The sequence below is a fragment of the Hemitrygon akajei genome, chromosome 11 (genome assembly GCF_048418815.1).
Source record: "Hemitrygon akajei chromosome 11, sHemAka1.3, whole genome shotgun sequence".
Lineage (NCBI taxonomy): Eukaryota > Metazoa > Chordata > Chondrichthyes > Myliobatiformes > Dasyatidae > Hemitrygon > Hemitrygon akajei.
The window spans coordinates 127,007,619-127,025,082 of NC_133134.1; the positions used below are offsets into that span (position 1 = coordinate 127,007,619).

At 41.4% G+C, this 17,464-nt stretch overlaps 1 protein-coding gene across 5 annotated transcripts in view; it reads right to left on the reverse strand.

Annotated features, from left to right (window-relative positions):
• Positions 1-17,464, reverse strand: part of bcas1 (brain enriched myelin associated protein 1) — a 135,408-nt gene that overhangs the window by 62,054 nt on the left and 55,890 nt on the right. For all 5 annotated transcript variants that reach the window (XM_073061636.1, XM_073061637.1, XM_073061640.1 and 2 more), the window contains one exon: positions 5,061-5,581. In XM_073061636.1, coding sequence (XP_072917737.1) covers positions 5,061-5,581 — 521 coding nt within the window. The remainder of the gene's footprint in view (positions 1-5,060; positions 5,582-17,464) is intronic.

Here is a 17,464-nt window from a genome sequence, read left to right on the forward strand (position 1 = left end):
GTACATTTCACTGAGAATATCTGCTCCCAATTTATACTTCCAAGTATAGCTTCATACTTCCTCTTACTCCAATTAAATGTTTTCCTCACTTGTCTGTTCCTATCCCTCTCCAATGTAAAGGAGATAGAATAGTGATAACTATTCATTGTTTTTAATATAAAATATTGACTTAATTTACAAAATTTCAAATAGTGGCAAACATTTGCATTTTAACTGATGCTAAATTTAAAGAATAATGTAGCCCTTCATTTTTTTTCATTCATGTTATGACAGACACTTTACAAAATCTATGTTCTACAGTTCATATTCAACCGTGAAGCAACTTGGCTCACAGATGAAACATAGAAAACCTACAGCACAATACAGACCCTTCGGCCCACAAAAGTTGTGTCGAAAATGTCCCTACTTTAGAAATGACTAGGGTTACCCATAGCCCTCTATTTTTCTAAGCTCCTTGTACCTATCCAAAAGTCTCTTAAAAGACCCTGTTGTATCCGCCTCCACCACCATTGCTGGCAGCCCATTCCACACATGCACCACTCTCTGCATGAAATACTTACCCCTGACATCTCCTCAGTACCTACTTCCAAGCACATTAAAACTGTGTCCCCTTGAGGCAGCCACTTCAGCCCTGGGAAAAAGCCTCTGACTATCCACACGATCAATGCCTCTCATCATCTTATACACTTCTATCAGATCACCTCTCATCCTCCGTCGCTCCAAGGAGAAAAGGCCGAGTTTACTCAACCTGTTTCATAAGGCATGCTCCCATATCCAGGCAACATCCTTGTAAATCTCGTCTGCACCCTTTCTATGGTTTCCACATCCTTTCTGTAGTGAGGCGACCAGAACTAAGCACAGTAATTACTGCATAAGAAAATGCAGAGAACGATCCTAAAGAAAGCATGCCTAAAAGTGAAAATTAACTGTCAAAGCTAAGGCAAAATGAAATGTTATTAAAGAAGTGATGGGGGTGGATGGTGAAAGTCACTCAGGCTGTTGGAGAGGAATTGTTTCTCCACTGATTTTGTTTATTATTGGAAGCCAGCAGAAAGCTGGATGGAGAATAATTTGGCCATCTGTTGTGTGAACTATGGGTATTGGCTGATCAGAATGGAAACATTGACACATTAAATACCCAGAAAAAGCAAATAAATCAACTACAGTAGTTTATTGGCATAGCCCTCCTTCTTGAGTTACAAACGTAGATATGGGTTTGTGACCTTTGAAAAACACAAGCGTATACATGCAGTTCTGCAACTGGTAGAGCTGCAGGCTTACAAGTCCAGCAAGCTGATCTCTATAAATGAGTGGCTTCACCCTGAGTGCTCTAACATCTCAAAGAAGTGCTGGCCATTATAACTTGCACCTGGTGTGTAGGTGAATGATAGAATCTAAGGGGTGTTGATGGGAATGTGAAGAAAATAAAATGGAATTAGAGCCAAATAATACTTGCTGGTCAGTGTGTGGATTCAGTGGATCTAATGGCCTGTTTCTGTGCTGTGTGAATCTAAAGTATGATACTGTAAACCTTTGATTCACACAACACAGCACAACTACAAGCACAAAACCTTTTCAGGAAGAGGTGGATATCCAATTTCAATGCCTTACAACTGAATAAGCCTCAGTTTCACAAGTGCATTTGACTTCACTAGTGAATACAAGTTGAAGAGTCTAAAGACTTGAAAACCAAGATAATAATTGGTGCAACATTGCAACTGTTTTCTCGAGAAACTCTGAGAAAGACCCAGTTCCCAGATGTGGTGAAGCCACATTTCTTTGTTAACAATGTGCTGTACATCAGTGGAACAATGAATGACCTTGAAGTCTGACTGAAGGGCTGTGACATACTATCCCAATTAGTATTTTAGCCATTGGGTCTAGCTGCATGGATGTTCCACTCTTTCTTTCACATACCATTGGAGAGTTAGAAAAGCAAAGAATTAATTGGATAAAGGGCTGTGGGGACTAGATCAGGGCCTTGGCCTGGAGTTGGACTTCAGTCATACAGTTTGGCTGAAGCCTTGGTTGGGGTCAGTTCAGCAAGTCAAGAGGAATTGTTATGCAAAGCAAGACATAACTTTTGTGGTGGTGAATGGGGTGGGGGTGGATGTGGATGCTGGGCACTGTGCAGGAAAATCACTGCTGTGGTTGGGAAGGGGCTATAAAGTTGAGTGGCATTGTTTCTAAAAGAGAGATGGCAAGTAACACAACCTATCTCACACCATTCCCAAACCTGGGATGGGACCTATAAGGGATTTGGCTGTTTTGAAAACAGCATTATGCTATTTCCTCAGAGATTGTCTGGAGGTGTCTCACAGCTAAGCTCTTCAACGTCTGTCTGCTTTGTTAATGGAAGCGCCTGGTCATATTATCACAGTGAAAACACTGCTGAGGAAATTCACTTTGACAAATTTGGCTTTTGTGTGTGAGACCCTATAAACAATAATGCTATTTGTAAGAATTACAGGAGTAAAGTATATTCAAAGTGGTATTTATAACATACTAGTGCTCACTTTTATCTTCAGCTTTGTGTATGAAAGAAACATTAACACTTCAGGTCAATGTTTGTCTGACAAGAAATGTTTACTGTACATTCTTCTTCAAAAGTGCTGCCTAACATGCTGGATATTTCTAACAATCCCTGAAAGTATTCATTTGTTTGGATTCAGTTAATGTTCTATGTAGGAAGTCATGCTTCCAAAGGACAAAAAAAAAACTGCAAATAATTCGCTCTTTCAAATGTCACTGCCAATGTTATGTGTAGTCAAGGGCCATTCCTCTTTATAAATGTGCACGGTGCGCTGGTAACCCTGCCAAATCCATCCATGCTACTGCTTAGGAAATATTATTGATAATCCTGAGATGCAACACTCAAATTGAGTGCTGTCCCCATGTCTGCCCTCTTATTGAGTTCACGTGACATAGGAATCAGCTGCTGTAAAACCCATCTTTCTTCAAAGAATAAGTGAGGTGTGCTCGAGCTGGTGCTCGGTAAAGTTGTATTCTCCCATGGCTCACATTCATGGTGAACACTCCTTTGAGTAGGATTTGCTTTTCAGAAACTCAAAACATTCTGCAGATGCTGGAAATCCAAAGCAACACACAGACTACTGGAGGAACTCAGCAGGTGATACCTATGGAAATGAATAAACAGCCAATGTTTTGGACTGAGACTCTTCTTCAGGACTGGAAAGGAAGGAGGAAGATGCAAGAATTAAAAGATACGGGTATTGGAAGGAGGATTAGTTAGAAGGTGATTGGTGAAGCCAGGTGGGTAGGAAAAGTAAAGGGCTGGAGAGGAAGGAATCTGATAGTAAACTCAAAGCCAAAATCCATCTGTGGGTAAAGTTATATAGTGAACACCAACCTTAGTGCTTTCTGTTTAATCTCTTATTAGAACCAGCAAGCCACATATCTCAAAAGCCTGCCACCTCATTTAATATTATGAGTGATCTTGTGCCTTGTCTATTTTGCTGCCCAATTCACACATCCATTGAGTGCCCAAAAATGTATCATTTCTCACCTTGAATGTGCTGGACTATTGAATATTTAGAGTATTTTGCGGTAACAAATTCCAAGGATTTACAATCCTCTGCATTACAAAATTTCTCCTCATCACCATACTGAATGTTGGAGCCTCTCCCTCTCACTCTTTCCTTATCTTGAGACCATTATTAACTGTTTCAGAACTTGCAGTTAAGGAACAAAGCTTCCCTGTGTCCAACTTGTCAATGATTCTAATGTGCTTCAGTGAGATCATTCTTATTCTTCTGTATTAAAGGGAGTATTAACCAAAATTAATTGCTTACTTTTTATTGAATTACATCATTATCTCAGGAATCAATCTAATAAATCAAGAATGCATGGACTCCAGGATATCCTTTCTCATACATGGAGACTAAAATTACATATATTGTAATGTACAAAATACCTGGATTCATTATACAAAGTTCTGTGGGCAAATCAATATACAATATGCTAGAAGATCAGGAGAGTGGACAGGTAAAGGAACATAATATAAGAGCATGTGAAATTGATCACTCTGCTAAGAAGTTCAGAAAACAACACTTACGGGTAAATATAAAACACAGAGAGATCCAGAGTAAATTCAATCCTGTTCTTTATTGCAAAGGGGATTAGAATACAAAATTAAAGAGTTTTGGCTTTTAAAGAGGTTTGGCTGAGATTTATAGGGGTTTGGTGAAGCTTCATTTACAGTATTTACAACATTTGAGAAGCATCTGGATGAGCACTTAAATAACCAAGGCATAGAAGGTTACAGATCAAGTGCTGGTAAATGGGATTGATATAGATAAATCCTCAGTGGTGAGATGACAGGCCTGTTTCTGTACTGTGTGACTCTTTGACTATATTTTCAAACTGATGCCTTGGCAGGCAATGGTCATTGGTTGTTTCTGCACGGAAAATCAAAATAAGGCACTTATGAAGCTGTCTTATAGAATGTAGAATGGAAGCATATACTAATTACATCCTTCTTCAGCTTTGGAGTAAATCCATGTAACATTGAAGTCTAAGGAGGGTATTAGATTCTGCATGATTGCAAGAAAAGACATTTCTAAATTAAACCTTGATCTCAGGCAAGAATGTGTTTTGGAAGGCAGCAGTGTCAGAAATTTTGTCAATAATTGAATTATACAGATGTATTGCTTGTGATGAGGTTTGTCTTTTTTTGGACCAATGGTATTCCATGCAAATACTGTAAATCTGGTAATGATGTTCTGACTGAGCAAACAGTCTATGATTGGAAAAGACTGATTGCAATGGGTCTCTTAGTGGATTTTATAGGGGAGAAAATAATGACTCAGCTGCTCTACCCAAATGATCTGAGCATAATTAACAAAACAACAATTAAATATGCAAATATTGTTGCCAAAAATGTAAATTTTGATTGGGATGTGAATAACAATTATTTAATGTACAACTCCTGCAAGTTTTAAAAAAGTTTCTGGAAGCAAAATTCATTTAACCAGGATTGAATTTTCCTCATGTACAGTCCAAGATGCTAAGTTAATGAGATGAAAAGAGATTGTACTCACCAAGTATTGATGGAAGTTGTTCCGTCTGTATATTAGTTCAGTATCTTCCTTATTGGCTGCTGTTAGGTCCCGATTTTCAGTAGTTTTTAGATCTCTCTGGTGCCCATCAACTGATTTGCTTTTATCACCCTGTTTGAAAAGTTTGTCAAAAAAGCTTATTTCTTTTTGCTTTGGTTGTTCTGCTTCTTTTTCAGCAGGTTCAGCAACATCAGTAGAGGGCTGCCGTTGCTTTTGAGTAGAAACTCCTTTTTGTGTTGAGGATTGTTGAAGATTCACTTTATCAATAGATACTGTGTTCACTGAGAAGTCCTTTTGATTGGTCTGGAGCTTGGCTGTTTCCGATTTTGGCTCTGTAGGAGGGCCATCAGTACGCCCTGGTACAGAGCGATACAAGGAGAATGAAAATTTCGGTTTCAAACCAGCCTTTGCAGATTTCACTGGTTCTTTCTCCTCTGCATTAGCACTGGGGCTCATCTCCATTGTTTTCTGTGATGTGAATGTCGCAGGGTCCTGTTCAACATCTGTTGCCATGCAAACAAAAATATAAACAAGGACAAACATCTTATAAATAATCTGTCAGCAGAGTTCTATTGATATGTCCAGATTTTGCAACTTACATGGCATTCTCAATTTGAATTTGTCCACATATACCTAGCATAAACATAAATTACTTTCAGATTTAATTCACTGCAATCTGAAATGTTATTATTCGACACATTAAGTAATTTTGTGGGTTAGGAAAATATGCAAGGACAGCGGCAATTACCACATTAGTTTAACCGTAGGCTGAACATACTAAGAGGCTGTTGGTATAATTCAGCTAATACTCAGAAAGATTTACTAGAGGTTAAATGTAAGGATTTTTGCCCTTGTTCTAAATCATTCTCTTGACACTGGGTTTATTTTCTAGGACTAATGGTTGATGAGCATAGTTCAAATCAATTAAAGAAAGATAAGGTAATTCTGCATTTCTACTGTTTAAGTGCAATTGGAGTGCGTTTGTCTGTTGTTATTAATAGTCCTAATGCTTGAAGAAAGAATTTGGAATTTACTACATAACTATTTAGAGAGTTGACCACTTCAGGAATAGCTGCACACCTCCCAAGAAAGGTTGCATCCCAGCAACGCAACATACAAAAGGTACAAATTTATATACTTATTTATTATTTAGAGATATAACACATGGAAATAAAAAGAACAATAACCTTTTGATTTTCATCCTATAAAATGTACAGTTCTTAACTTCACCATTTTCAATGACCAACTTCACTATTTTAACAAAAAAATTACACTGGGCAGATGACGGTAGGGCTAACAACATTCAGAATTATTTTTCCGCAATCAGGCACCAACAAACAGATGTATGTTGAAATTTGGATCTTAAAAAGTGACACTCTACTGTTAGACTGGAGAAGTTGCATCCCAATGTTTGCTTCATCACTGAAGTGTGGCAGCTGACACGAAGTTCCAGAATTTGTATAGAAGAAGTGAAATAACCATAGCATTTTAAGTTTAGTTTATTCATTTATTGTTTACTTATTGAGATACAGTACAGAGTAGGCCACTTTGGCCCTTCGAGCCATGCCGCTCAGCAACCTCTAACTGAGCCCTAGCCTAATCATGGGACAATCTACAATGACCAATTAACCTACTAACCAGTGTGTCTTTGGACTGTGGAAGGAAATTGGAGCATCCAGTGAAAACACATGCATTCCACGGGGATACACACAGACTACTTACAGATGGCATTGGAAATGAACTCTGATGCCCTCAGCTGTAATAGCGTCGTGCTAACTGCCACACTACTATGACACCCATTTCAATCTACGCATGGCTTCAAGAACACAACAGGTTTTCATTTCAATCAGTTAACCTTCCTGGCACTAAAATAATCTTTTGCAAGTATAGAATCTGTTTCTTGGGGTTATATTTGTTTTAACTTAATTCTTTCTCTCTCTCTCTTAATACAATATTCTTCTCCTTCCTTTCTGACCTGGACTGATTTTGAATGTACTCATTCCATCTCCCACTTCCATAGTATTTGGACAGATAATGCCACAGTCCTTCAGCTTAATCGAGCAAAGACCTACTTCGTTTTCTGTTATTCAAAAACTAATTTCTGCATTTCTTTTTTCCTGGACCATCATCAGCTTCCATATTTAACCACTTGCTGCTCAGAAAATTGTACATTCTTCATTGTTCAAGGATAAGACCAACTAATGTGAAAAGGATCACTGTCCATCTGTATTTTCAGTAAATTCTATATATATTATGCATAAGAAAGTCCACTATGAGGTAATCTTATTGAATTAATGGTAATTTGTTACATAAGACTGTGAAGTAGCTGATTCTCAGTGGACAGAGTGTGCTTGTCAATAGACTTTGATTTAATTGTAGATGAATACATGGGTTAAGACCCTATATGCTCACCTGACCCATTAATTACATAGTTGTATGAGCTGAGGAAAAAATCTGAATTTGAAGATACCAATATTTCTTTAAACCAGAATCAGAGTCAGGCTCAACATCACTGGCATATGTTGTTTTGAGGCAGCCGTACAGAATATTTAAAAGTATAAATTACAATTTTTAAGTGTATATACACATACATACATATGTACACACACACATACATACGCGCACACAAATTAAATAGGTAGTGCAAAAAAAAAGAGCACAAAATAGTGTGGAAGTGTACATGGGCTCATTGTCCATTCTGATGGCAGACGGGAAGAAGCTGTCCCTGAAATGTTAAGTGTCTTCAGGCTCCTGTACCACCTCCTTGATGGCAGCAAAGAAAAGAGGGCATGTCCTGGGTGGTAGGGGTCCTTAATGATGGGTGCTGCCTTTCTGAGGCATCACTTTTTGAAGGTGTCCTTGATGCTGGGGAGGCTAATGCCCATGATGGAGCTGGTTGAGTTTACAACTTTCTGCAGCTTATTCCGAACCTGTGCAGTGACCCCTCCATACCGGATGGTGATGCAACCAGCCAGTATTCTCTCCACGATGTATCTGTAGAAAATTGCGAGAGTCTTTGGTGACATATCAAGTCTCCTCAAACTCCTAATGAAATATAGCTGCTGTCTTGTCTTCTTTGTAATTGCAGCAAAATGTTGGGTCCAGGATAGATATATTCAAAGATGTTGACACCCAGGAACTTGAAACTGCTCAAACTTTCCACTGCTGATACTTTGAGGACTGGTGTGTTTTCTTTTGACTTCCCTTTCCTGAAGTCCAAAATCAATTCCTTTGTCTTTCTGATGTTGAGTGCAAGGTTGTTGCAACAGCACTCAAACAACAACCTTCCATTACTCATGAGAAGAGTAGGTAACGTTGGACCAAAACAAGGAGCCATAGTATACTGTGATTAAAATAATTATCATAAATATAGGGAAAGGAGCTGAAGTCAATAAGGAAAGAAAATGATCTGGATGATCTGATGTCAGTCTATTTCCTGAGGTGTTGGCGCGTGGCCTAGTGGATGAGGCATCGGTCTAGTGATCTGAAGGTCACTGGTTCGAGCCTCAGCGGAGGCAGTGCATTGTGTCCTTGAGCAAGGTACTTAACAACACATTGCTTTGCGACGACACTGGTGCCAAGTTGCTTGGGTCCTAGTGCCCTTCCCTTGGACAACATCAGTGGTGTGGAGAGGGGAAGGCTTGCAGCTTGGGCAACTGCCAGTCTCCCATACAACCCTGCCCAGGCCTGTGCCCTGGAAACCTTCCAAGGCGCAAATCCATGGTCTCACAAGACTAACGGATGCCTATTTCCTGAAAGCTATATCTATTATAGGCTACCAAATATATTTATGGGGCAATTTAAGGTAGAATAAAAATACCTCCTAGTAGTTGTGTAAATTCTTCTTTTGTCCTTTTAAAAAAATCACATATTGGGAGAGATATATAGTACTTACTTTGGAAGTACAGGTTTACAAGAATTATACTGAGATGCCACTTTCTCAGAAAGATTTCACAAATTAAGACTGTTTTTATAAAACTAAGAAAGTTAAGAAATGCCTTGAATATACATTTCAAAACAGTGGGGCAGATCATACTAGAATCAGCCCATGCACTGTGTTTGGCTCTTCCAGGATATTCACTGGTGCACATAATTCTCATGGAAGCAATTCTCCCAGTATCCTACCAGCTTCTCTGAGGGAGCAACCAAAAAGGAAGAATGATTCTTGAATATTATCCAGGCTGGAAGGAGAGAAAGCTAAGGCCCCAAACTGAGCCTGGTCTGGCAAACTTCCGACGGCTCATCATGCAAAAAGACTTATACTGTTCAGAAGTATCTACAATTACCAGCACCTTTTAGAGACAAACATATTTAAAACATTAAAAATATCAATAAAACAAATATTGCCTGTATTTTCCACTTCAGTGAAAGTTGGCGGCCCAATTCAAATGAATGAGGCTGCACTATATATGCTAGTTACAAAGTTTATCTGACCCCTCAACTCTGTACACTATAGAAGGCATTGGTGAGGCCGAATTTGGAGTATTGCATGCAGTTTTCGTCACCGAATTACAGGAAGGATATTAATAAGGTTGAAAGAGCGCAGAGAAGGTTTAAAAGGATTTTGCAGGGACTTGAGAAACTGAGTTACAGAGAAAGGTTGAATAGGTTAGGACTTTATTCCCTGGAGCGTAGAAGAATGAGGGGAGATTTGATAGAGGTATATAAAATCATGATGGGTATAGATAGAGTGAATGCAAGCAAGCTTTTTCTAGAGATTAGGGAAGAAAAAGGAGGACATGAGTTAGGGGTGAAGGGGGAAAAGTTCAAAGGGAACATTAGGGGGAGCTTCTTCACACAGAGAGTGGCGGGAGTGTGGAATGAGCTGCCAGATGAAGTGGTAAATGCGGGCTCACTCTTAACATTTAAGAAAAGCTTGGACAGGTACATGGATGAGAGGTGTATGGAGGGATATGGTCCAGGTGCAGGTCAGTGGGACTAGGCAGAAAAATGGTTCGGCACAGCCAAGAAGGGCCAAAAGGCCTGTTTCTGTGCTGTAATGTTCTATGGTTCTGTAGGATGTCCTTGCACTCAGGTGTGAGAGGTGAATGGACGTGTGTGCCTAACACAGTTAAATGGACAACTGAGCATGCTATAGAGTTCATGGGCTAGAATGATTTGAATCACTTGACTGCTTAGTTAAGAGTTGACAACTTCAATGACAGATGTTCTATTTAAAGCTCTTCTTCTGTTTACTTGCTTTTGTAAGCAGAACACAGTAAAGCCTATAGACACTACAGTGCAGAGGGCCAGGCTCCTTCTTTCAAGTTACGTAACACGAGAAACAATAGATCTAAGTTTGATGCCTGGTGGCGGATCTGTTTACAATGGAGCTGTGGAACAGATTTCTAAATTACAAGTTGATTATTGATTTGCTGTAATAAAGACAGGAAATGATAAAAATACACAGCAGGTCAGTCATATGGGAAGGAAAACAATTTTAATGTTTCAGGCCAAAGAATGAGAAAGGAGAACAAAGACATTTTAAAACTGCATGAGGTGGGTGTGGGGGAGGGTGGTGACTATGGGGAATAAGCTGTAAACAAGGCTATCTGGTGAATAATTAATTGGGAGATTAAAATAAGTAACAGTTAGAGTGAAAACATAAACAGAAGAAGGAGGAGATAGAAAAGCAGATCAGACAGACTTGCCTGACAAGCCTGGCTGAGCTTGTCCTCCATTCACAGGAAGTGGTGGCTGCCTGCAACACCACTGTCAGGGGAGGGGCTGACATTTTTAAGATGTGTTTATACATACATAATTGGCATTTAGGCAGGCAGGGAGTTGAGGGATACAGACAATGTGCAGACAGGTTTGCACTTTAAACTGGCCCTGTGGTTGGTAAAGACATAGAACATAGAACAGTACAGCACATTACAGGCCCTTCGGCCCACAATGTTGTGCCGACTCTCAAACCCTGCCTCCCATATAACCCTCCACCTTAACTTCCCCCATATACCTGTCTAACAGTCTCTTAAACTTCACTAGTGTATCTGCCTCCACCACTGATTCAGGCAGTGCAATCCACACACCAACCACTCTCTGAGTGAAAAACTTCCCACCCCTTACCTTAAAGCCATGTCCTCTTGTACTGAGCAGTGGTGCCCTGGGGAAGAGGCGCTGGCTGTCCACTCTGTCTATTCCTCTTAATATCTTGTACACCTCTATCATGTCTCCTCTCATCCTCCTTCTCTCCAAAGAGTAAAGCCCTAGCTCCCTTAATCTCTGATCATAATCCATACTCTCTAAACCAGGCAACATCCTGGTAAATCTCCTCTGTACCCTTTCCAATGCTTCCACATCCTTCCTATAGTGAGGCGACCAGAACTGGACACAGTACTCCAAGTGTGGCCTAACTAGAGTTTTATAGAACTGCATCATTACATCGCATCTCTTAAACTCTATCCCTCAACTTATGAAAGCTAACACCCCATAAGCTTTCTTAACTACCCTATCTACCTGTGATGCAACTTTCAGGGATCTGTGGACATGTACCCCCAGATCCCTCTGCTCCTCCACACTACCAAGTATCCTGCCATTTACTTTGTACTCTGCTTTGGAGTTTGTCCTTCCAAAGTGTACCACCTCACACTTCTCCGGGTTGAACTCCATCTGCCACTTCTCAGCCCACGTCTGCATCCTATCAATGTCTCCCTGCAACCTTCGACAATCCTCTACACTATCTGCAACACCACCAACCTTTGTGTCGTCTGCAAACTTGCAGACCCTTCTACCCCCACATCCAGGTGGTTAATAAAAATCACAAAAAGTAGAGGTCCAAGAACAGATCCTTGTGGGACACCACTAGTCACAACCCTCCAATCTGAATGTAATCCCTCCACCACGACCCTCTGCCTTCTGCAGGCAAGCCAATTCTGAATCCACCTGGCCAAACTTCCCTGGATCCCATGCCTTCTGACCTTCTGAATGAGCCTACCATGTACCTTGTCAAATGCCTTACTAAAATCCATGTAGATCACATCCACCGCACTACCCTCATCTATATGCCTGGTCACCTCCTCAAAGAACTCTATCAGGCTTGTTAGGCACGATCTGCCCTTCACAAATCCATGCTGACTGTCCCTGATCAGACCATGATTCCCTAAATGCCCATAGATCCTATCTTTAAGAATCTTTTCCAACAGCTTTCCCACCACAGACGTAAGGCTCACTAGTCTATAATTACCTGGACGATCCCTACTACCTTTTTTGAACAAGGGGACAACATTTGCCTCCCTCCAATCCTCTGGTACCATTCCCGTGGATGAGGACATAAAGATCCTAGCTAGAGGTTCAGCAATCTCTTCCCTTGCCTCGTGGAGCAGCCTGGGGAATATTCCATCAGGCCCCGGGGACTTATCTGTCCTAATGTATTTTAACAACTCCAACACCTCCTCTCCTTTAATATCAACATGCTCCAGAACATCAACCTCACTCATATTGTCCTCACCGTCATCAAGTTCCCTCTCAGTGGTGAATACCGAAGAGAAGCATTCATTGAGGACCTCGCTCACTTCCACAGCCTCCAGGCACATCTCCCACTTTTATCTCTAAATGGTCCTATCTTCACTCCTGACATCCTTTTGTTCTTCACATAATTGAAGAATGCCTTGGGGTTTTCCTTTACCCTACTCACCAAGGCCTTCCCATGCCCCCTTCTTGCTCTCCTCAGCGCCTTCTTAAGCTCCTTTCTTGCTACCCTATATTCCTCAATAGACCCATCTGATCCTTGCTTCCTAAGCCTCATGTATGCTGCCTTCTTCCACCTGACTAGATTTTCCACTTCACTTGTCACCCATGTTTCCTTCACCCTACCATTCTTTATCTTCCTCACTGGGACAAATTTATCCCTAACATCCTGCAAGAGATCCTTAAACATCGACCACATGTCCATAGTACATTTCCCTGCAAAAACATCATCCCAATTCACAGCCACAAATTCTAACCTTATAGCCTCATAATTTGCTCTTCCCCAATTAAAAATTTTCCTGTTCTCTCTGATTCTATCCTTTTCCATGATAATGCTAAAGGCCAGGGAGCGGTGATCACTGTCCCCCAGATGCCCACCCACTGACAGATCTGTGACCTGACCCAGTTCGTTACCTAATACTAGATCTAGTATGGCATTTCCCCTAGTCGGCCTGTCAACATACTGTGACAGGAATCCATCCTGGACACACTTAACAAACTCTGCCCCATCTAAACCCTTGGAACTAATCAAGTGCCAATCAATATTAGGGAAGTTAAAGACACCCATGATAACAACCCTGTTATTTTTGCACCTTTCCAAAATCTGCCTCCCAATCTGCTCCTCGGTATCTCTGCTGCTACCAGGGGGCCTATAGAATACTCCCAATAGAGTAACTGCTCCCTTCCTGTTCCTGACTTCCACTCATACTCTCAAAAGAGGATCCTGCTACATTACCCACCCTTTCTGCAGCTGTAATAGTATCCCTGACCAGCCCTCCTCCCCTTTTCCCCCCTCTCTATCCCTTTTAAAGCACTGAAATCCAGGAATATTGAGAATCCATTCCTGCCCTGGTGCCTGCCAAGTCTCCGTAATGGCCACATTGGAATCATAATTCCAAGTATGTATCCAAGCTCTCAGTTCATCACCTTTGTTCCTGATGCTTCTTGCATTGAAGTACACACACTTTAGCCCTTCTACCTTACTACCTTTATACCCTTTATTCTGCTGCTCTTTCCTCAAAGCCTCTCTATATGTTAGATCTGGCTTTACTCCATGCACTTCTTTCACTGCTCTATTGCTCCGGGTCCCATCCCCCTTGCAAATTAGTTTAAACCCTCCCGAACCATGCTAGCAAATTGCATGGAGCTATTGCTCCCCCTCGAGTTCAGGTGCAATCTATCCAATCTGTACAGGTCCCACCTTCCCCAGAAGAGATCCCAATGGTCCAAAAATCTAAAACCCTGCCCCCTGCATCAACTCCTCAGCCACGCATTCAACTGCCATCTCCTCCAGTTCTTACCATCACTATCACGTAGTACTGGCAGCAATCCTGAGAACGCCACCCTTGAGGTCCTGTTCTTCAGCCTTCTGCCTAGTTCCTGAAACTCACACTTTAGGACCTCATCCCTCTTCCTGCCTATGTCGTTGGTCCCAACGTGTATCACGACTTCTGGTTGCTTTCCCTCTCGTACCGGGATGTCATGCACCCAGTCAGAGACATCCCAGACCCTGGCTCCTGGTAGGCAACAAACCATGTGGGTTTCCTTCTCACATCCACAAAATCTCCCGTCTGCTCCCCTGACTATAGAGTCTCCAATGACGACAGCTCTCCTCTTCTCCGTCCCATCCTTCTGCACCACAGGGTCAGACTCTGTGCCAGAGACCCTGCCACCGTGGCTCACACCTGGTCGGTCGTCCTCACCAACAGCATCCAGGACGGTAAACCTATTATTCAGGGGAATGGCTACAGGGGTGCTCTGCACTACCTGTCTACTCTCCTTCACTTTCCCCCCTCAGACTGTCACCCAACAACCTGCTTCTGGCAGCCTAGGTGTGACTACCTCCCTGTAGCTCTCATCTATGACTGCCTCATTCTCCCTTATGAGTCAAAAGTCATCCAGCTGCTGCTCCAGATTCCTCACATGGTCTTCCAGATCGCCCAGCCGCATGCACTTCTGGCAGATGTGACTCTGTGGGAGAGGGGAGCTCCCCCAAGACTGCAATATCTCACAGGAGAGGCACATCACCGTCTCAGGAGGCATTGTAAAGACTAACTGGGAACAAGCTCGTCATAGAACAAATCACCTGTTCCCATGGTGTACTCTGCTATGCTCTATGCTTACAGTATGTCAGGGCTTGTTGTCTCCCAGTAGGAAATTCCTTGTCCCACCTTCACTAAGAGTTAACACTAGGTGATGCAGTTTCCATAGTTGAGTATGTGGCAGTGCCTATAAACTGAAAGATATGGATGTACTTTTCAGCAGCGCTAAATGCTTGAGGGTATGATGAACCATAAATATGTAGGTTTGATCTCAGAGTGGGAAGAGATTGTTGGTAGGTGAATGATGTGATGTGCTCTGAGTAGTTAGTTGGTTAATGATGTTGATAACTTCTGCAAGGTCATTGAACATTCTGAGGCAGGGCATCCACAGACTAGATTCTTGCTTCCTCCCATTGATCTCCTTGACTCTCTCCTACTGTCCTCACAACCTGCACCTGGAGGGTCTCCTGCAGACGTACAATTTCTCCTCTTTTCACATCTTTCTTAGCCTGGCTGCAATGCCAGTATTGGAAGCTTGTGATGCCTTCTCTTTTCTACTCCTCTGACAATCTCAATTACCTCAGCAATTACCACAATTTCTTGCAACCATAAAGCACCTCCCCTTTAAGAAATGCAGATGGCTTTAAACAAATTCACTTTAACCAATCCTAGCCCTCTGTGAAATTGGGCCCACTGCTGAGGCGATAAGCCACTCACTATTTTAATGACACTATATACGTACACAGTCCATGTCAGTACAAATGAATGCATGTTATCTGTATGCAGTGATCCTTGCACCTGGTTTTGTAGCTTCTTAATTTAGCCCCGGTAGTATTGCTACTAAACTTTCCCGAGATTACTGCTAAGATTTTTAATTGTTCCCTTGCCAGGCTGTTAACGATTAAGGTTCTCAGGTTTACTTTTGATAACTTTCTTGAGTCTCCCAAGATTTTCTGATCTCCCTTTTAGTGATTTTGTACATCTTTATATTTGACTTGGGTTTCCAGTTAAAGCATCAAAGTTGATTCAGTTCATTTATTCTTGCAGCCCAGGTTACAATTTTTGAAACATACTGGAATATACAGTATGTTATTTGTCTATGCTAAATGGTTTAAATTATTTGCTGAACTGATATTCTATGGCTCAATTTTTTTCCTTCGTTTAATTCATAGTTTATTTTCTGAATGCTCAAAAGTTCTTCATTTCAATCAATTGTTCTTTCTTATCCTCGAGTTTTCTTTCCTCTCCTTTCATCTGATACAGACTACGATAACCCACATGTTGCTAATTTTCTAAATCGAAGAGCATGGTTACTGCTATGGATGCAGCTGTTTCCTCCTCAAATCTGATAAAAGTATCAACAGGAACCCATCCTTCACTCTTAGGCGTTCACCTATCTGACATTGACAAGATTCTTTTTTTTGCCATTGTTAATTTGATATTCACTCAATGTACCAGCACTGTAGTACATTTTATAGGATGGAAAGAGAAATTGTACTGGAATCACCTTAAAACAGAGGAGAAGAATTAGTCCATTGAGTCTGCTCCATCATTTGATCACGCCTGATTTACTTTCTCTCTCACCCTCTAACCCTTAATCAAGAACCTATCAACCTGGAACTGGTCCCAGGCAATGAACCTGGTCAGCTGTCAGATCTCACAGTGGAAGAGCATTCCAGGGACAGTGACCAAAATTCCTGGTCATTTATCACACTCTTGGAGAAGGATAGAACAGACTTTGTGGTAAAGTATTTAATTGAGGAAGGGTGAATCATGATGTAATTAGGCTTGAAACTGAAAACTTAAACTGAGAACAGAATACTCTGTTTAGGTAACACTTGTATAGAGTTTTGGACAGGTTTGCCCCATTCAGACAGGGATAAGATGGCAGGGTGAAAGAACCATGATTTACTAGAGATGTGGAACATCTAGCCAAGAGGAAGAAAAAAAGCTTATTCAAAGTTTAGGAAACAGGGATCAAACGGGGCTCTGATCAGTTATAAGGCAGCCAGGAAGGAACTTGAGAATGGACCTAGAAGAGCTAGAAGAGGACACGAGAAGGCCTTGGCGAGTACAATTAAGGAAATCCCAAGGCATTTCACTCATATGTGAAGATAGCTAGAGTGAGGTAGGATTGATGAGGAATAGAAGAGTAAACATCTGGCTGGAGTCAGAGGTCCTTAAGAAATACTTAGCTTCAGAATTCACCAGTGAGAGGGACCTTGAAGTTTGAGAGGACAGTGTAAAGTAGGATGATATGATAGAATATATCAACATTAAGAAAGAGGATGTGTTGGAACTTTTGAAAAACATTAGGATAGGCAAGTTCCTAGGGCCTGGCAAGATACATCCAAGGATTCTACAAACAAGAAGCAAGGGAGGAGATCACTGCTCCTTTGACAATAAACTTTGAGCCCATAGTGAGCATGGCTTTGTGAGAGGCAGGTCAGTCATTCCTCACGAGCCTGACTGAATTCTTTGAGGATGTCAATGAAGGTAAAGCAGTGGATGCAATGTATATGGGTTTTAATAAGGTGTTTTGATAAAGTTCCCCATAGGGAAATGTAGTCATTTACAAAGCCCAAGTATGACCTGAATTGTGACATATTTTCCGGCGTGGATGTCTGTTGCACCTCTTCCGTCTTCTCTTGTGAC